Below are 21,617 nucleotides of genomic sequence, written 5' to 3' on the forward strand. Positions count from 1 at the left end.
CTTGATAGTGTGGCTTAATTGTGCCGAATTCATTCATACATTGCAATTCTATTTCTGCATTTCAGAAACACTGAAAATGTAGTTTTCATTTTGGGCCATTAGTTGGTGCTGTTGGTTATTTTTTGTAATAGAACCACACGTGCAAAGAACAATATGCAGTAAACGTCAACAATTGCACGTACACAGACATTCGTATGGATGGATGATTAATTTGAATTGCTATTACAGGCGACCCACAGCTATAATTCTACCAAGTCCCAGGAGAAGATGGACTGGGAGTCATGACCCGAGCGTTTTTGAAAGAGTTGAGTTTTTGCCCGTTTCCATGGAGACGGAGCGTTTTCAAAAAGTTCCACCCTGGCAACAATTTTTTTTTTTTTTTTATTGCATTTTCAGTCACTCCAAGCACTGTTGTCCTGTAAGTCCAACAAAAGTTCTTTGTTTTAAGCGGGATAACCCCCCCCCCAAAAAAAAAACAAACGCAAACAAACAAACAAACAAAAAAAACAACAAAAGAACTCAATGTGTGTAGATGGGAATGGGTGCATGCAAATGTTATCATTCCATGAGAGTTTATATCAACATACTGCACATAATGCATTTCGTCAAATGCGTCAGACTAATAACTGTGCACTTTATTTCTATTGCACACATTTTTATATTTTTTTTTTCGAGGTAAGTTTAGGAATGCAACTTCTGAACTGAAATTAATCAAACTTTGTAAGCTTTCTATTGCAACACATTTTGCAATGCGCTGAGAATTTTCCACAGTGAATGGAGTCATTCTTTTTATCTGTACAAGGTGAACCTCTAACTTTCTATTTTGAAATAACCCATAAACATTTCACTCGCTCATGCATTGGATGTGCCTCGTTAAAGCTGAGCCTTGAAGGTACCATTATTGAAAATGGGTCATTGCAGAAGCTTATTCAATGGGAAATTGTAAATAAAAACAAAATCAGGGAAGAACAGCATGAGGCCTGTGTTTGAAATTATGCGTCGCCTACCTACATGCAAGTTATTTTTGCTCCGATGTGTATCTGTTGCTACCTAAAGGGTGTTTTTGGTCTTTAACTGAAAATCAGCTGAAGCGCACCACTTAACACTCTGTTTCCATAGGAACCCTTACCCTTTTAAAGGAAAGTTGTTTTGCAAAAAATTATTATTATTTTTTTTTTACCTCTGCATAACTTTTAAAATAATGAATAAATGTGATTTTTTTTTTTTTTTTAGAGGAAATTGGAGAATAAAAAGTCAAGACTGTGTTGCAGACTTTTTAGTATGCTCATATTTGAATTGCAAAAATTGAAATAACAAGAAAATGACATGTTGACCTTCAAAATGAAGAAAAATGTTAGCTTAGTCAAACCAATGCCTGACGAATGAATAAAGCCTGGGGAATACGCTTAGTTACTTTGTGGCTTCCTGTGATTTGACTGCAGGAGCCTGGTTTTGATGTAAAGGAATGAAAAGAGCATCTGATATAAGAGTTAAAAACCTTGCAATCTTACAAGTCTGATAAAGTCCCTGCAAGGAAGGAAGACGGGTTATTTGCTTGTTTGCCATCATCCCGCCATCCGTCTGTTTCCTATCCATCTATAATGAAGACAACTTATTCACTGGCATGTTTTTCCTGCCTTTGACTGTCGGGTTTACCTGCACATCTGTTAATGTTTTGCCGTTCTGACCGTTGCTTCGTTTTCTGTGTTTGCAGATTGCACATGTTGGTGGCCAAGAGGATGGAGGTTACGAGGGCTGTGTGCCCGGCTTCCAGGTCAAAAACTACCAGGTGGTGTACAACGGACCTTTCAGGAAAGGGCAGCCACTTATGCACGGTCAGTTTCATTGTCAATATTGGTCGGGGATCATGTGATTCAATGCAGTTTAAACTGCTTTCAAATTAATTCTGTTTTGCCGTCTATCTGCATTTGTTCATGGAGGTCCACATACACATTGAGACTGTTTTCCCCCTGAGGATTAGAACAACAACATTGTTATATAATCTCAGCCCAGCAAGGAGATTCTCTGCAGGTCAAGGTGATTGCGTGTGTATGAGGGCTGTTTTGTTTTTCATAATTATTAGAAATGATGTGAATCCTTGCTATAAACAAGGTATTTGGATGTATCTCTGCTCCACTACGATGACAACAACAACAATGTAATTTGTGTCTGCAAATAAATTATTCTCCTTGATTGGATGATATTTGCAAAAATACTTTATTTTCCCTTTTTGTCCCCCCCCCCTTTCTTTCCCCTGAAGACAGCTTCGGGCTGCATAGTTAACTCTGCATGTGTTAACTCTGTATTACAAGCCTTTGCCTTGTAACTATCTTGCTCAGTCCCACTCCACCAGCTACCGCGCTCGAGTCAGCTTGGCAATCTGCAAAACTAAACTCCCCAACACCGTCTTGAGTTGTATTTTTCTGATATACACAGCAGTGCGTGTTTGATCTCAGCAGGTTCATCATCAAAACATTTAAGATGTTAGAGGAAGTTGGGAGATCGGTTGCAAAAAAGTTCAAAGCAGAGACGTCAATGTCATGGAGGCTCCGTTCCCAGCCAAGAGTCGAACTCTTCACGTCGCTGCAGCGACTCGTCAGCCTCCCCACACCCTCCTGTGATTGTCAAACTTCTCATTGCTGCCACCACTTACCAGTCCAGTCTGCTACTCTGGGTTGCTCTGGCAGTGCCTATCTGTGCCGCTCCAGTTTGTTTCCACAGAAATCACAGACAAACTGCCAGTTTTCTCCTCTGAGCCACGTCCTTCCACTAAACTCGACAAGGTGCTGTCAGCTACCAATAGTGTTACAACGGCGCTGAGGGGGTTTTAACTAATTAATTCTGTGAATAATTTATTCACTTTTCCACTCGGTTGTTGTTTTATTTGCACAATGTGATGAAATATAATAGAAATGCGTTCATTTCAATGGGAATAATTTATAGGCTTTTAGATGCATTCTGTTATTTATTGGGGAACATGTTTTCATTCCTGTTTCATTATTCAGCCTCTTCTTTGTTGATTTCGTCATCGTGTCACGGTTTCACCAATTGTTCCCAACATTGCATTGGCTGTAGCATTTACACAAAGAAGTTTCAGGTGAAAAGGCATTGTTTTTGATTCAGAAAAGCTTTGCGTTTTTATGACAACGTTTAAAACGGTGTCTGTTTACATGGCAACAGAAATGCTGGAAAAAAAAAAAGTTATTTCCATGTTTGGCTCGTAGTGTGTACTGTTGTATCTTTATTGTAATGAAATCGCATGCTTGCAGAGAACAATATGCTATAATTGTTTAAACGCAGACTGTTTTGCACCAATCCCACCAGAATAAATTCCTTGTTTTATGAAAACTATACCCGGCAATATATCAATTTCTGATTCTGATTTGTATGGATAGACAACAAAGTTGGATTATTAGTATGGGTGACCTTCAAAGTGACCAAAGAAAACGGAGCCAGAGCATTTTTTCAAAAAGCTGCATTTTCCATAATTTCCAGGGAGACAAAAAGTTCCACCCATTTTCAAAATGTTACAATTTCAGTGGCTCCGAGCACTGTTGTCTTGTAAACGGAGCAATCAAAATGTGACAAAACATTTCAGTTTTCACGCATAAACGGGGCCTTAGAATGTTCCTATGCACATGATGTGCTGAATCTGTATACACATAGGACCCACACACTCCTCTCTTCACTGTTGAAGTATCCTGCATTGCTTTTTGAGGGGTGCCCTCACAGAGGGAACTTTTATCATGTGGAGACTCAACTGACAGACAGCTTTTCCAATTGAAAATACATACCTTCCTACCAAGACGGCAAAATATGACGAATCTTGAGAATTTGGCCTTCAATCTTCCTCCTTCTCTTTCAGATTTATTGTGTTTGATTCGGTCAGCCACTGAGGCATTTTGTCATCTGGAAGTTCAGTGGTGCGTGTAGTAGGAGACAGAACTCAGTTCTGCTCTAGTGCCCTGCACTGGGACAACAGAGTGGTTCCATTACCTTGAATATGCTCCTGTCAGCAGAAACACCTTTCACTGCGGGGGGGGGGGGGGTCCCCACTCCTTATTGCTGCTTACGGACGGAAAGTAAAGGTATGTCAGTGGCCACACACATGCATCCATGTTCAGAGCACACAGGAAATTGTAGTCTTTAGGAAGAACCCCCCCCCATAAACACATGATGGATGCTTATTTGCTTTCTGTTTCCAGCTGATTTCTTACTTCTCCACTCTATATGTTTGGCTTTCATCATTTCAAGTGTTTCTAAAATGTTCAAAGCACTTGCACAAACAGTGCTTGTGCAGGTACTGGAAGCCGAACAGCTTGCAGAAAAAGAAACAACAATAAGACCATGATGAAAATACGTGGAACATAGGAAACTACAAAGGAAACAAATAGCCGTTTGATTTCACCATTCAGCTTTCTCCCTCCCCCAAAAAAGATGTGTAATTGGTATCGACTGTATGATTATGCTAATGACTCCTCTGTAATACCCGGATGGATCAAGCAGCTTCAAGAATATTGTCTTTATGACTGCGATCAAAGCAAAGCAACAGAATGCAGCGTTTTTTGTGTTTGTGTGTCTCATGTGGAAGCAGAATGAAAGAGAAAGCACGAATAATTAGATGTATTCACCAGTATGTATGCATCTCAGTGAGCGCTGTTGCTCTGCTACCTTCCCACTGCCCAATTTTTTTTCCTGCTAAATTTGAGGGAATCATCCTCTGAGTGTGAGTGGGATTCACAGAATGCCAGAGGCTGCAGCCAGGCCCAGTGACACATGCAGATTTATGCAAATTCTGCTCAGCCTGGTGCCACCTGCTGTAGACCTCCCTGTGTAATTACCAGCAGAGGGGCGGTCTGTTAGTGAGAGATACCTGTTGGCACCGACCCGGGTTCAAGGACATCCATCTCGGCTAATGGCCATATCTGAGAAACAAATGCAGTGACATACAGAGTGCTAACAGTCAGTATTTTCCGGGTCTCCCGTGTTCTCGGCAACCTTGCTGTTTTTGTGTTTGTGTGCGTTTTCTGCTGACTTCTTTACCTTGACAGTACAGTTCCTGCTCACATTACCTGCCTGCTTCTTCGTTTTTGGCCTGATGTAGTCTGACATAATTCCTTTCTTTTTAGCTATTTAGTCGTAATTAATGCAAGTGAAATTTAAATTTTGAGAAAATTACATTTCCCCAAAAATCTTATCCACTTCTGATTCTATTGTCCTGGGTTTTTTTTTTTTTTTTTTTAATAAAATATGTTCATTTGCTTAGTTGCTCCAAGAGCAATCTCACAGACTGCACACCAAATGTCCTATGTACTGTATGTCACAAGTTGGAGCGCCATTAACTTCATGAGCAATGCAGATCCACATCACTCAAGAATGGTAATGTATGCCTTGTTCAGTGTGCTGCTATGTCTAACAATGTAGCATGAATTAAAAAAAAAAAAAAAAACAACAATTGGTAGTAATGGAAGCTTAATGTTTGACACTCGATGGGGCTGTGTATATTTATAATTAAACCAGTGCAGAAAATGAAAAACTAATTGTAGGACTAAAATGACTTATACAGTATGCCATGATGTATGGGTTAAAACATTTTAATTATCTGATTAGGATTTATTTCCCATATAATTTGTTGTTGACGCGTCTCATACACTCTAAAATCAAATACAAGCCCTCCATGTGTCGACTGCCACTTGTTTTATGTGTGCTGTGATTAAACCGTAGTCTCAACATTTCTCACATATTATCACCTTTTATCAATCAGACTAGCTTGTGAAACAACAGAGCAAAATATGTTCTTTTCTGCCAAAGGGGTGCATCATGTCTGTGTTTCCATGTAAATTACTAGAAATTTGAAGTAGGAGTGTCTTGCTTTATTTTTAACACAAATATTCAAAATCAAATGGGAATAATTTATAGGCTTTTAACTTTTACTTCATTATTCAGCTTCTTCTTCATTCATTTCAGTCTCACCTCACACTTTAACCAATTGTTCCCAACATTGCAAGTTACTGTTAGGCCCCGTTTGCAGTGTTTCAATTGGAAAGACATTGGGGTTTTTTTTTGTTGCATTTTTTCAATACCATTTTGAGTTTACATGGGAACATTTTTAAAATGCTGTCTGTTTACACAAGAAAGGCATAAACACTGAAAACAGTTTTCACTAATATGAGAACAGTACACTCATAAAATGGCAAGTAAACAAACGTATAGACAGAGAGAAAATAGTAAGCAAGGGGAATATGGTTGCTTCCTTAATAAAGAGTAAATAGATATTTGGATTCAGCATTTTGAGAGAAAGTTATTTTCGCAAAGACTTGGGGCTTTCCAGGCCAGAAAGTGGTTGAGTGAAATGAATCTCTTTCGAATAATGACCCCTGGCTTCACGTTAAGCCACATCATTATTTCTCTGAAAAGAAGTGCCACGTGTCTTTAGAGTTTTTCAAATACCAAATAACTCTCTACAGATGCATTAAGCAGACTTGGCAGTGAATGGCATTTACTGACAGATAAATTAGGTTCTGAGTTGTGAAAAGTTGCTTTAATAGTTTTTTTTCCTCACCCGTCAGTTCTGCCACAATGTGGAGAAATAAAGCAATGAGATTTATTGATTTTAAGACGATGTTATAGCCCACCTTAGTTTTCCGAGCTTGTTTGTTTCTTGCCTTGTCGCCACCCTCCCAGAGATGGCAGTGAAACTGATGGAGTTTGCTGTCACTAAGCTGGCAGGCTGTCAGAAATAATGGAGCTTCATAGTCGCGGTAATGTTATTACTGTGCAAAAATATTGGACTTCATAACGTTTAAAGGTAGGAGTCTCTTTTTGTTTTTTTGTTTTTGTCTCTGTGCGAGGGGCCTTCATAAGATGTCAGTGCATTGTGGTAATTTATGTAAACGGTTGAAAGAAATAGTTTGGATTTTATGGTGTGCTGGGAAGCTATAGGGCATTCTGCGTTGACAGCTGATAAAATGTGGAGAAGAAATGAGAGCCACCTTATCTGGTTCCTGCAGAGCAAGACCATGGCTCTGTAAAGGCTTTCTACAATCCCTCCACCAAATATGATTACTCCCCAAAACACGACGGCCCTTAGCATTCTCTATAGCATCACTCACATTCTTTAATTAAGCATTTCCTAAGACTTGACTTTAAGAAAAAAAGCACAAAAAAAAAGATTACCTTGCGGAGATGGTCTTCTCCAGGCTTTGCAGTTACTTGTGGTAAACCTTTCCACTTCATGTTCGGCAGCAGCCTGCGGACACGAAGCTCTCCTGGCTGGCACAAGGCCCACAGCGTATTAACTGCACTGAGCTTCACAGATTTCTTCACTGGCACGATTCTTGTCTCTCGCTTGTATTCTTTCCGACTGTATCAATGAGGCAATTTAAAAGTACTTGAATTCTGACATAGCCTAGTGGTTTTAGATGAATTGGACAAATGGAATCGCTTTCCCATCTGTTTTCTTTTTTTTTTTTTCCTTTCCTTTTCCTCTTCCTTGACTCTGTTTTGGAGGTTTGGGTGATTAAGTTTTCCGTCCTTCATGTTCAGCTATATTGTGTGAATTATTTGTTTCCCAGCAAACATTGCAACACATAAAGAGACGGACCTTTGTGGATTTATCTCGTCTCATACAGTCCATCATGCTGCATGTCAAAGATGAATTTTGTGATCTATTTGCGATGTTGAAGGTTGCTTCCTTCCTCTGCTGCGATTCATTCAAATGACTCTCTGCTCATCCAGGACGTCGCCGTAGCATATTCGCCTTCCCCTATCGTGTTCTTTCTTGATAGAAAGAACACGAAATACATTCCAAAGTGACTTATGATGCACAACGCAGCCCATCCGTGCACATTACATACGTGAAGTTATTGAAAAACTCCTTGCTCCTCTCATTATTTAGACAAATGAGAGTAACATTTTTCCCAGTCAATTAGAAAACCAGGATTGTAAGTTATCTACTTACCACTTTGTTTTGTGTCGCCATATTCATCCACCCATCTTCTCAATTTAGGGCTGAAAATAAAAACTCTACAAAAACATTTGGGCACAAGGAGAACAGGCAATCTCCAAACAGAAAGCCCCCGAAATAGACTCAAACCAGAGATCTTTTCTTTGATAAGGCAGTGCAATACCCACAGCAGCCTATAACCATATCCATATTATATTGATTGGTGTTCTTTCGTGCGATAAATCTGTGCTTCATACCCCGCAACCAAATGCTGCATGAAGCCAGTTCTAAAAAAAAAAAAAGATCAACTGCTTGGATACAGTGTGACTGAAACGGTCTTCATCTTTACAATAGATTTAAATCAGGCGTATCAAAGATACAACCTGTAGGCCAAAACCGGCTCCCCAAACCGCCAAGGAAATTGAAAACCCATTTCTTAAGAACAGCGGACACAGCAGAGCAGAGATATTGGTGACGCTGACATGAAAGCAAGGAAACTTGCATTAGCCTCAAAGCCATGCTGTTTGAGTTTGTAAAAACATGCAGAATGCAACAACTTTAGGATTTGTATTTTTTTTTTCCGACATTTCACTGTATGTTGCACAAGAAGGTATCCTTAAAATTGGCTCTATGTTGAAATTCTAGTCACAGTTTAAACGTAAAGGTTGTTATGGCACTATTTTAACAGTCCGATCCACTCAAGATGATACGGGACTGTTTGTGGCGCCTGAACTGAAATGTGCTTGACACCCTTGATTTGAATATCTGTTATTTTTGCTTTAAATTCTAATTTTAGATGAGCTCATGTTATTCTTCTTTCAACCTGCGTGGATTGAGGTTCTCGTTCATTTCACCCCTGCGTGGCAGGTTTCATATCCGGATCATGCCACTCTCATGCCTGTAATGGAACAACATTAATCACCTCCTGTAGCCAGAGTTACCAGGACCAGCAGCTTCTTTTCCGGTATATTTTTAATTTGATCATAAATCAAGGTGGGCTTTTGACAAATGACTGTAATTACAGGAAAGGCCATTACTAGCATGGCTATGCAAGTGTGTGTACCGGTGTGAGAGTGTGTGTGAGGGGGTGTTTCTTTATACAAAATGTTTGTGAATTTATTTTTTGTATCTCCACTAAGTGTATCTCAGGCTTGCTGTGTTTCTAAATATTGATTCTGTGCGGAAGGACTGAAAGAAATGCATGCAGCTCCCTGGAGTTCTTCCCTAACCCTTCAGTTAAATTCATCCATAAATGGGTCAGCTTGTGACTTGAGGCTGCTTGTAGATGGTAGTTAGAAAGAATGGGGCAGAACGGGGGGTGGATGGCGGTGGGGGAGGTTGTGCAGGGAGTGATAGAAAGTAAATGGTGGAGGCTGTAGACAGGAGATCGAGTGGAATGTAAAGCTAAAGTGGCAGCAGGTCTTTTTATGGCGTATCGCAAATCATCAGTGACAATGTAAAACGCCATGAGAATTCCTGACTTCATCCTACTTAATAGACACTATATGATCTGTTAAGACATGAATTATAGTGGCGTGCAGCAGAATTGAATAATTAGCGATGTAATACACAAATATAGATGCAGAACAGTTATGGAAATTTGTTTACGAGAATGCAGTCAATCAATACATTCATTTCATGTACATACACAATCGCTGTTGATAGATATGCATGTTAAAAACTAGTTATATACTAATTATGGCTTTGGGATTTAAAGTGGAGCTTGAGCTCGTCCATTAAAGCGTGTTCCAGCTTACTCGTGTTTATTGCGAACATAAGGGAACTTTGGCCCATGTGACTAAAAATAAATCAACGGTTGTACAGAAAACAAGTGGAGAGACAATTTTATAGTATTTGAGATTTCTATGGAGTTTGCTCACTTTGGAATTTCAAGACCAACCAAATGTGATCAATAAACATACAATACAATAAATAATCGTTTGCTATATTTTATAATTTTATGAAGGGGAAACAATATGTACTGTTTGGCTTTTTGATGGGTGCAAATCATATATTCACTTATCTTTTAGCTCTTTATGTGACATATCGACTAGTGATGACAAATGGTCATAATGTTATTTCACATGCAGACAATGGCATTATCTGTTGTTACTATTTTGGTGATAAAGTGAGAAGTTCAAACATCTGGGCTCCTTCACATTGAGGGGCAGGTTGAGGTAATTTCAGTATTTGATTAGGACGCCCTCTGATCACCTCCTATTGGAGATCAACCAGTCAAATCCAACTCGGAGAAAGCCTCCTGGCTTGGCCCAACACCTATGTCCAGATCAGTCTCAGAGCAGTGTGTGTGGTCCACCCAGAAGAGCTTGAGACAATAGTGCGGTAGAGGGATGTCTGGGTTTATTTGGTCCCCATTCTCCTAATGTGACCTCATGTGCACCGCGTGTAGAGAGAGATTAGTGAATGTCGAGCTGCAGTGAAGTGGTGGGTCTGGATCCTCTTGGAGGGGGCCAGGTGTGGCTGAGGTTTCTCATGAGGACTTTAAAATTAGATCTGCTCCTGCCAAGGAAAATCATAATGAGGTGCTTCCTATAATTGGAAAACTGCATTCGTTTTGAAAGCTGCTACTCAAGTATGTCGACGAGAGGAGGTTTATTCACCAGCATTTGACGTCACTGCAATATTACAGTAAGTCAGAAACTAGAGAGATCATGAGGCAGAGCTGAAAGGAAAGAATAACAAGATACCCCAAAAAAATCAGTTGTTTCTTGTCGATGTTTCTTTCCAGTATTAGCGCTAAAATGTTTTTTTTTTTATTGGATTATCTTGGCAGTGTCGATTCTCATCTTGTGTGACATTCAGATAGATATCTCACCTTTCTGTCATCACACCTGCTCCTGGCACACAAACTGGCCTCACCAGCCATGAGAGGCAGCCTGTAGAGACTGCTATCACAGGGCATCAGGGGCAAAGGGACAGCGGTGCCAAGACCCGATCTGCAATAATAGTGCAGCTGGCAACCAAATGATATACTATCAGTCTAAGCCTGTCCTCTGTCTCTCTCACTTTTGCTTTCCTTCCTACAACCTGAAGAGGATCTCGCTCACTTCCTATACGCATGTGTCAACTGCCTAACCTACATTTCAGGAAGTAAATTTACATAATATCAGTTCATCCTCTTGTAGGTCTAACCAACATTCATGGCACTCCTGGAATGAAGAAAAAAAAAAAAATCAACCCTGCATGTTTAATTCAATGCAAGCTGCTCACTAAGAGGCTGTTCATCAATTAGTAACATGATGTCTTTAATTGCAGCTTTGAGGGAATTTAGGGAGCAGGTTTTGGCAAGCAAATATAAACTGTCAAGATTAATTTTACATTTGTCTGACCGGAGTCGGTACATCTTGAATCTGTGAGGAAGCAATGGCCTGAAATGTTCAGAGATCACAGTCAGTCTAAACGATTTGCAGCAGCTGCGTGAAACCATCCTGTATGTGCTTTGTTTACAATTGTAGCTTCTTTTGAAGATGCATTGTGGCATGTTTCTTCTTCTTTTTTTTTTTTTAATACATATTAGACCAGGGGTGGGCAATCCTAGTCCTCGAGGGCCGCAGTCCTGCACGTTTTAGATGTTTCCCTGCTCAAACACACCTGCATTATCAGGATGAGGCTCTGCAGAAAGCTTGACAAGGTCAGCTGTATTGATGTGAGGAGACATCTAAAATGTGCAGGGCTGCGGCCCTCGAGGACCAGGATTGCCCACCCCTGTATTAGACTATAAATAAGAGTGACAACAAAATATCAAGCTGGAAGTATGGAGGATGTTTCCTTAAGGTTCAAGGTTCAAGGTGTTTTATTGTCATCTCAACAGTAAAAGCCAGGTTTCACAGTGAATGAAATTCTTACTTTGCCGTCTACCCTGGTGCCGACATACATAAATAAGTAAGTATATACACACAAAAAAATTTGAATAAAATAAAATATTAAATAACAGCACGGTGTTGGTAAGTATTAGTAAGAAAGTGAGATGTGCACTGCTCTGTTATTTAATTTTATATTTAATTTTATTTTATTCTATTTTTTTTAATAATTTCTTAAATAATTCCTTAATGTTACTTAGATATAATATTTGATATATACTTCATTATCAAAAGCTAACTTCAAAGGTCTTGGAAAAATAGTCTCCATGTACCAGAGGTGTGTGGCCGCTATCACACCCTGCATGCGGTTTAGATTATATCCGCAGTGATGGATTTGAAAGTATGCTATGCTACAGCTAATGGAATCCAATGGACCTTGTTCTTATACTTGGACGATCTTGACTTTGTCGACGATCTGGCAGTCATGTCGGCCATCCATCGCTATCTCCAGGAGAAATGTCACCGGCTGAGCAATCTTACAAAGCAAACTGGCCTGCACATTAACCAGTAAAAGACCCGGGTCATGTACATCAGTGCCCCAAGAACACCCCCAATGACCACCGATGGAGTGGAAAAAGAGTGCGTTGAAGATTTCACATACATTGGATGCCTTATAAGTAGTGACAACACTGCAAATATAGACATCAAGGCATGCCTTAATAAAGCTCAGGACCAGGTTGGGCGGCAAAGTATTATTGTGGCCTTGTTTCATAGACATTTACTTGGGTACGATTTGGCTGGAAGAATTCAATCTTTCACTTGCTATTCTCACCATTACTCATTTGAAATGCTTTCATCATCTTCTTTCTTATTTTCTGAATACAGAGACGGCCCCTGTTACTTAAATTATAATGCCAATGTTTTCCCAGCTGGTTCTCCACGCGCATTATATCCACAAAGAGCAGAAAGATTCCCACTAACAGCTTCACCTGAGACTGTCAGTTCACTGATATCACGTTCATATTTTTAGTGCTCCATTCCAACTTCTGTCTCAATATTGGCCTTATCCATTGTAAGCCTGCAGACAGGCAGCTTTGCACAGTCTGACCGGTATTGATTTCTTAAGTGGAACAAACTTCGAAATGTCCCATGTTTCTTCTCCTTTCTCCTTCCTTTTTAAACATTTTCAACCAGCTCAGCGTGTGGTCAAATTGAAAAAGACAGGAAGCAGTGGAAGTCAGTCATACGTCAGACAGACATATTTCGCTAAACTGTCTCAGATACAAATTAAGTTTTGTTTTTTTTCTTTTATGAAATAAAAGAAATCGGATAAACAAGGTTCAGAAAACAAAGTCCTTACAGATGGGCACCGTACCTTTATGATTCCTCCATAAATACATACACGATCACCAAGGTAATTCTGACCACTGACAGATGAAGTGAATAATGGTAATTATCTTAGAGAAACTAGAATAATAGGACATTTGTCAAGGAAGAAACTGCAGGTTAATGGCATCTCTGCAGCAACCTTGCAGCAACAACAGCCCTTGTCATGTTTGTCAGTTTCTATTCAATATCTAAAATGGTGAAAGGAAGGAAATTTGAACTGCAGACAGTATCATGAGCTGCTAAGGCTTGTTGCACATTCTCAACATTTTCCTTGACCGACTCAGGTTCACAATGGTAAAAATCAAAGTGACCCCACCACTCCCACACCCTGTACAATTACAAAAAAGTTCAAGGAACCTCATAACACACTATATGTGAAATACAGTTTCTTTATTGAATTATGTAACAATGCATATCTTAACTTTCTTTAAGCTCTTTGGGTTCTTAGTTTCTCTTTAGCTTGATGCACGACCATTTTTTCCAAATCCTGCAGCTAACTTTACAAACTTACCTTTCTGTATGTTACTACTACTTTTAAATAGTAAAGGGGTCATATTCTCCAGGTTTTCAACACTTTCACATGACCTTGTTGGTCCCAAAACATTATTGCCCCAAATCCAGCTCTTCCTTGATTTTCACCCATTTGAATATTGCCGAAGACACTATATGGGGTTTGATTTCCGATTGGCTGGTTGGAACAACACAGTTTTTGAAAAACTGAAACAAGCCTGGGAGAGAGATGACAGACTGAATCCCTCAGCTTTCAAGTCACTACTGTGGATCACTGGACACGGATGTTGACCCTCACTGTTTTCCAGCAATGCACCAAATATTTACAGTTCAGGTTAACTATGAATAATATGAGTTAAATGTAGAGATCGAATTTTCTCAACGGGATCAATAAAGTACTTTCATGTACACTTGCATGTTGTCCAAAACCTGACAAAGTGATGGCTGTTTTGGCATTGAAGCATCAGGATTGGACTATTTGTCACAATGTCGCCGGATGGGGATGCATTTTATACTTCACCATAAGAGGTTGGCTCTTATCTGAGCTCACAATGGGGGAAAAAAAGCACCCTGAACATGTCTCAAGTACATCATAGATCCTACCCAAAGACATGGAGGCCCCAAGCTTCGATTAGAACCGGGTTATTCTCAATTTGAAAACACTTTCAAGAGTGCCGACTCTCACACCACCATTTGCCCTATTGAGTTAAATGTAATGTTTACTGTCCTTGACCTAAACAAATGGAGAACTGAAGCAGAATGCTATTTGGAGACAAACAAACATGAGCCGTGGAAGCAGAAAACAAGGTTAATGTGTGTCAGATTTGCCTGGAGGAAACTGAACTTGATTTTGATCATATGCTGAACATCCTACAGCTTTATGTGTTAAACTAACACAAAACAACATGCAGAAAAACAAAGTGACTTTTTAGAGTAAAACTTTTAAGTCGGTTTCCTTGGATTTACAGTCTGCTGTGGATTTATGTCATTGCAGTTATAAAACTAAATGTGCGTGTGGGTGTGTGTGTGTGTGTGTGTGTGTGTGTGTGTATATATGTGTGTTTATCTTTGCATACATTTGTTTCCTCCATTGCAGTTCGTCTCTTGTTCTCATACGCAGCCATCAAACGAACCCTGGATCTCTCAACTTGTTACTGTTGCAAACAAACCTTCCACACAAGTATAGCCGCTCCTCATTATTTTATAACCTCCTCTCGGCGCATTGCTTACATACCTATTTATATTCATGTGCATTACAGAAAGGATTACGCTAATTATGAGGAGAAAAGTTCCTCTTTAGCAACAAGACATGGGCACCTGTTTGATGTTATTTTAGAAAAACCTGGTCCTTCATGATAAAAACCCACAAGCATTTAAAGCCAGCCCATTACTCCAGCTTTTAGTTTTCAAAGAGAATGAAGGTGTCAGTCAGAATTGAAACGGCTGTCTGGGCGTCTTTATATTTTCACACCTCATGTTTGGGTCAAACATAAAATGAACTGCTTAATATTCCTATGTAAGAGCAAAAGATGGCATAATAAGTTTGGCATCCTTTCGGGGTGTTTGCTTCCTCCTTGTAAACTGGTGGGTGCAAATACAAATGGTGTCTCTGGTAATGACACTTTTTTTCAAATGTATATCTTATACGCTAATCTGGAGTTTTATGTCTATATTGATTATTTAAAAAAAAAAAAAAAAAGAAGCAACAGTTGTTTGTAGTTGAAGGAAATACCGATAACTGCATCAATGAAGAGGCTGTGTGGAGGAGGTTCACGGTTTGGAGTGTGAATTAGGCTTTATGACATTTAGTAAGTACTCGTATCCATACTCTGAATCGCCAAGAAGCTCAAGAAGTACTTGTACTTTTACTCTTGTTCTTTGAAAAGGGGAATCAGTGCATCCCTACGAAATATTGTATCGAATACCATATAAAACCATGGATTGTCCCCCTTCTTTTTGTAATTACACTGGTTTTCCTTGTACTGATAACAGATTAGACTTTTGTTTCACATCATGTAATGGGTGTTGTTTTCAGTTTGAGAGACTTGCAAGACTTGCTTGAGTATCAACTTTCCAATACATAGTTCATAGCACTTTCAGTTGTTCTGTTTTCTTGTGTTGGAATAAAAAAAAAAAAATAAAAAAAAAACTATTCCCGCAAGCAGTAAAAGAAGTTTCCAGTCTTTCTTTGTCTCTTTCTCTTTCAGTCTCTCCTTCAAGAACAACACAAACGTCATACATTTACTGGAAATTTCGCCGTGGTGTTTTTCACTTTTAAAAAATCCAAATAATAAATGTTAATTTGATTGTTTTATGAAAATGTAATTCTTTTCAATTCGGGTCTGGCTTGTTTCCTCTAATGAGACATTTTGTTTATAAGAACTCAAATGATCATTTATTCTGTTTGGAGTCATAACCGCAGAGATCTGTATCATATGAGAACAAGATAACAAACAAAATATGAAACCATGCAGAAAACAGCTTCACTTGTGCAGCAACAATGCAGCCAATCCAGATGAGTGACATGAGAAAAGAGACTTTGCTCACCCCCTCGAAGACCTTGACAGTACACTTGTAACTCTACCAATAAAAGCTACTCATCAACAAGACCTTCAGCCAGACGTTTCAAATGAACTGTGCACTCACTAAAGAGATCATGATGGCCGCTGCCACTTTCAGAATTATTGTTGAAAGTTTTGTTCTCTCCCGTATGCTTCTTTCCTATCTTTGGCTGTTGGCCCACAGCCCAGTACAGCTTCTCTTGAGTGGCCAGGGAAAGTGCTGAGTAACTTGGCTGGCGCCTCGGGGGGGGCTCAACCTGGGTGTTACTGGCTTCCTGAAAGCTCATCGATCTGCCTGAATGCGTTGCTGGGTGCTTGTGCGTTGAACTTGTGCGAAGTATTGCCCGCTCGTGGTTTTGTCTGTGTGGGATTCTACGTGTGCTTCTGTGTGTTTTGGGGATTCCTTTGTGTACGTCCACGGCACAGAGACGCTTGATTTTAAAGGTCTGGGCGTTACTGCATTTGGCGTGGAGCTTTCTGGTTCTTTTTCATCTTGGGCTGTTGAATGAGTTGGCAGATATCTGCTCTGACCAGTGTGTTAAAAAAAATAAGCCATGAACTCATTTGCACATGTTCATTTGCTCTGCTGATGGTAGTTTCTTGAGCAGTTTGTATCCTTGGAGGGTGATGAAGCAAAATCAAACATGTAAGTGATCACATCTGCTGTTTCTTCTGAACGTGAAAATGCACAAACGTACACACACATCTCAAATGGATCCTTGCCTTGGTTGAGGATCGAACTGGATACATTCTCATATTTGCTATTAAGGCTTTCATTATAACATAAGGAACTTAGAAATGTTTTTCCTATTTTTTTTTACTCTTTATGGAACAAGTAGCTGATGAAAAAATCATTATTCTGTTGAGTTTTCTGTTTTCTTCCATTGACTTGTATGTCACCTTTAACCTTTGCATTACTGAGTAAGTAAAATAAACAAATAAAAAAACTCACTGGGTGTACTCACTTCTCAAAAAAAGTTCTCCTTGCAAGAGTAGTGTACAAGATTTTTTTTTCTTTATTTTGACTTTTTAGTTTTGACATCAAACCTATGAAATGTTGGTAAATCCCTCCAGCAAAATGTAGACTTGAGGAAAGTGTGCATAAAAGCCTGTAAATGTCCACGAGGCACCCCTCAAGCACTTTCATTGCATCAGTCAAAGTCTCGGAGGCAAGTTGAAATCTTTAAGTGTGGCAGATGCGGCTCAGCTGGCAGAGAAGAGCGGGTTGGTGGTTCGATCCCTGAATGCGCCTGTCCGGTCTCCTCATCTGAGACCATCAGAGCCTTGCATGGCATCTCTGTCACCAACAAATCGGTAAAGAAGAAACAATAAAAATGCATCAGCCATGCACATGACAATCAGCCTTAAGCCGGATTTTCGCGAAAATGTTGTCCAATGAAAATTGAAAGCTTTTGTTGCATTTTAGGAGTCTGTCTACAAGGGAACAGTCCTCTGAGCCACTGAAAGTACAACGTTGTGAAAACCGCTCCTAAAGTGGAACTTTTTGAAAACTGCCTCTGTGGAAACGTGGGAAAATACAGCTTTGTGAAATACTGCGATTGCACAAACAGCCATCGTGAATAGTTCTTCTGCACACGCACAAGTAGATGGACAATAACAACAATAGAATTAAACGTGAACCGAAAATGCAAAGACGGTCCGTTTTAACTTGAAATGCTATCGTGTAACTGGAGACTTAGCCCAGGTATGAACTTTTGACACATTTGTATCTGTTACAAGTTGGGAAGCCAAAGAAATCCATCCATAGTTTAAAGGAAATCCACAGTAACGTCCTTTTTCAGAACCATATACCGCTGGACACTATTTTCATCTCCTGTTGCTCTTGTAAGAGCAGATGGTCGGTCAGTTGGAATCACATGTTTCATAGCACACGGGAGGACTTTTGAGAATTTATTTTGGCATTGGGTTCAAAGTAATTATCCTTGGGTTGATTATCACAGTGTGACAAATTGCTCCTCTTTCTTTAACATCAAACTGCTGTCACAATGAGCATTTCACTTTATGTTAAACAGGTCATGAGAGCTACTGTACAATATACAGTATTTACAATCCTTTCATGTCCACCATTGTCTGCCAGTTTGCCGATTCATTAAGTTTGCGTCACTTCGAGATGACTTGTCACCCGACGTTGTACTTTGTACCGTCTGCTCAGTAGTGCAGAGTAATGACTTCCGATTTGCTGACATAGTAATGTGGTACCAACTGCACTGAATATCTTTTAATGTCTGGTTTGGCCAAGATGCTCATCTGTTAATGATGCAGAGATGTACTGCTACCACTCTGCGCTGGAGCTGATTGACCATTTGATGTGTCTGTATATGACGTGATATATGACTATAGCAATGATTCTGTGCGCCTCTCTCTGCCAGGCTTATCTGACTATGATCACCTGGCATCCAGCCCTGCTGCATCCCTCTTTGATGAAATGCTTTGCCCTGCCACAGACAAACAAACACAGGCTGATTGAAGTTTGTTATGGTGCTGGAATAAACCTCACTTACTCCCCTCAGATCTGTGGCTGTGGTTAACCTTGTCAAGCTAGGCTTCAGGGCATCTCAATCGCTTAGATACGGCGATACATTTTCATTTATATTTTCACATAAAAACCGAGTGAGGGGAGCAATTATGGGTTTTGGAATAGGAATTTAAATGAATTCGTATTTAAGCAGGTGTGACCTTGAAACAGGCAACTTCAAAGCCCGAGCCTGTAGGCCTAAACATCCCCAGCTTGTGCGCAGACACCGAGATGTTTACTCCCGCTGTCAGGGGTACATCCTGCGGAAAAAAAAAAGAAGAAAAAAAACCTTAAGGAGTGTACATTCTTTCACTCATGGGCAGACATGCTCACAGATTGGCATAATTGAAGGCATTCAAGTGAATGCTGTTTCCTCATGTGTTTGCTCAGGTTCACCTTCCTCTTGGTTTTATATCAGTCACTAAGAGACAATAACAGCATTCACTTGTGTAAATTGCACATAGGAACAGATACAAAAAACAAACAAAAAAAAAGAAGATACAAGACATGCTTTTCTATTCAGTCATTAGAGGCGATTTGCTTCTTCTATGTGTATCCGAACCTTCTATGAGGTACTAGTGTTAATAATTAAAGCCGGATTTTGTGGGTTTTCCTTGCGTTCAAGTGTGCGACTCTCAGAAAACAACTGAGAGGCGAGTGTGCGACTGTTTGCATCCTGATGAACGCGGGTGATTATAAACAAAAGTGCTGCAGCCCGTCGGGAGAAATACACACTGCAATTATGGCAGAGAAAAGATGCTCACAAAACCTTGTTAAAATCAAATAAGCCTAAGGTCCTTTGTTGTTTTGCTTGTTTTGCCAAGAAGGCTGAATATTGCAAATATCCAAATTAAATAAAACTGGAAAGACAATAGACAGATTGATGGACAGATGTTAACTAGAATACTCTGTTGTCCTCGTTTGGGGCTATGATTTACACTGCTGTAATTTAATGCGGTTTAAAGTTAAAGAACACTTAACTCTGGAGCCTGCAAAATGTTTAATGTTCAGAAATGACTAACAGTGAAGCATGACCCGGCTCTGGCAGGGAAGCTGCAGCATTTGGAACAACAATGTTCCAGCAGCCCTGCTGTTGTGTTACAGCTGCAAATTCATCCATGCTGCTCAGGCGTGGGACGACGAGCCAAAACTACGCCGCAGAGCTGAATCATATTAAAGACATTGGTGACTGCTTGTCCACTTGGACATTTCTATTTGTTGGGATTATGGAGTCTTTTGAATATCTATGAATAGTTTTTTTTTTCCTGGTGTGTTAGCTGCATGGCCTCAGGAAGAGGAATACCAATCAGTTTAATGCTTTTATCATGTGTGAAACATCTCCATTGATTTATCAGATGTATTTAGAGACCTTTGCATCCACAGAGGATAAATCCATCTGACCTTCCCTTTTCCTTTGATGACAGTGAAGTTGACTTTTTTTTCCTTTTGGTCGGGAAATGTCTCAATCATGGGTATGACATTTGGCTCTGATGTTCAACCCACATATGTATTGCTGTCTGATCAAACCAAAGATTCCCCTGCAAGAGTGTGCTATAGACTTATCAGATACAGGTGTATCTGATGTGAGAATATTGGAATGTAATGTAAGTTAATTTTCTCTCTCTCCTCACGCACACAACTCAACCTTTCCATAGGTCGAAGTGCCCTTGAGCTGATCCCCCATTTCTCTTCCCAGTTTGTATCGGAATATGAACACGATGTTGTTAATATGTAAAGTATGAAAACGTTTGCTTTGGGGCCGGTGTGTCAAACACTTTATAGTTCAGTAGCTACATACACCCCGATTCCATCATGAGTGAGCCGAACCGGTGAAACAGTGCCATAATAACATTCAAATGTAAACTCTAAAGTTTTTTCTTTGTTGTGGCGCAGAGCATATGTGGTTAAAAAAAATGTCTATATAATCACAAAACCAAACAATCACAACATAAAGTAAATTTTAATAAAACATTCTGGTGTAAAATACATTGAAAGTTACCCAAATCTTCTCCTGGAGCTGTTGCATTGTGCATATATTTACAAACTCGCCCTGACAGAACGGCTTTAAGGCTAGTTTTCGAGCAAAAAATTGGCTATCTTTCATGGCAACATCACCGATCTCTCAGCTTGGGTCTCAGTGTTGTGTTGTGTTTGCAATTAAGAGATTGGTAGTAAAAAAAAAAAAAAAAGAAGAAGAAACATCAATGTTTTCCATGAAATTTTTCAAATTTAATTGGTGGTTTGGCAGGCCGGATTGGAGCCTCTTGCAGGCCAGTTGGACACCCTTCGATTAAAGACTTCTGAAGCAGTGAAATGTGCCATATGAGCGAAATCTTTTTACCATTTGCATTCATGGTTGTGTACTCAGCTGCCATTAGCCTGATTTACATGTCGGATTGCAGATGGTTGAATGGACTACCGTTTTTCAATTTATTACTTGACAAAACTTCTCTTTGGGACTCTAAACATTTGGTCATGTTTGAGGGTATAGCTGATTATTTTTGCATACAAAGTCTGTTGTTTTGAATATCATCTCTGCCTGTCTCTGTCAGTTGTCTTTGGACAGTACATGGAACCTAATGTTGTTTCAAATGGCCCCTGACATTTGTACGTGACGGTACTTGTTTGTGACAGTCATGGAAACTGCACTGAGCCGCAAAATGAACTGTATTAGTAATGTTCATCTCCAGTGTTAGGAGGGACGCAGTTTTAGCACTGGAACAGCAATAACTGGACTAACTGTTGCACCGTGTTGTTGCCATCACTCAATGTACGTTCTGCTGACTGAGCATGGATGATGCCAAGTAGGACCTCTGCTTCGCTTTAAATTAGACTCAAATGAATTAGTATAAGAC

General features: G+C 39.8%; 1 protein-coding gene across 1 annotated transcript in view; it reads left to right on the forward strand.

Annotated features, from left to right (window-relative positions):
• Positions 1 to 21,617, forward strand: part of cdh13 (cadherin 13, H-cadherin (heart)) — a 397,592-nt gene that overhangs the window by 98,255 nt on the left and 277,720 nt on the right. The window contains exon 2 of the mRNA XM_080504779.1: positions 1,715 to 1,835. Coding sequence (XP_080360905.1) covers positions 1,715 to 1,835 — 121 coding nt within the window. The remainder of the gene's footprint in view (positions 1 to 1,714; positions 1,836 to 21,617) is intronic.

The sequence above is a fragment of the Blennius ocellaris genome (genome assembly GCF_963422515.1).
Source record: "Blennius ocellaris genome assembly, chromosome: 11".
NCBI lineage: Eukaryota > Metazoa > Chordata > Actinopteri > Blenniiformes > Blenniidae > Blennius > Blennius ocellaris.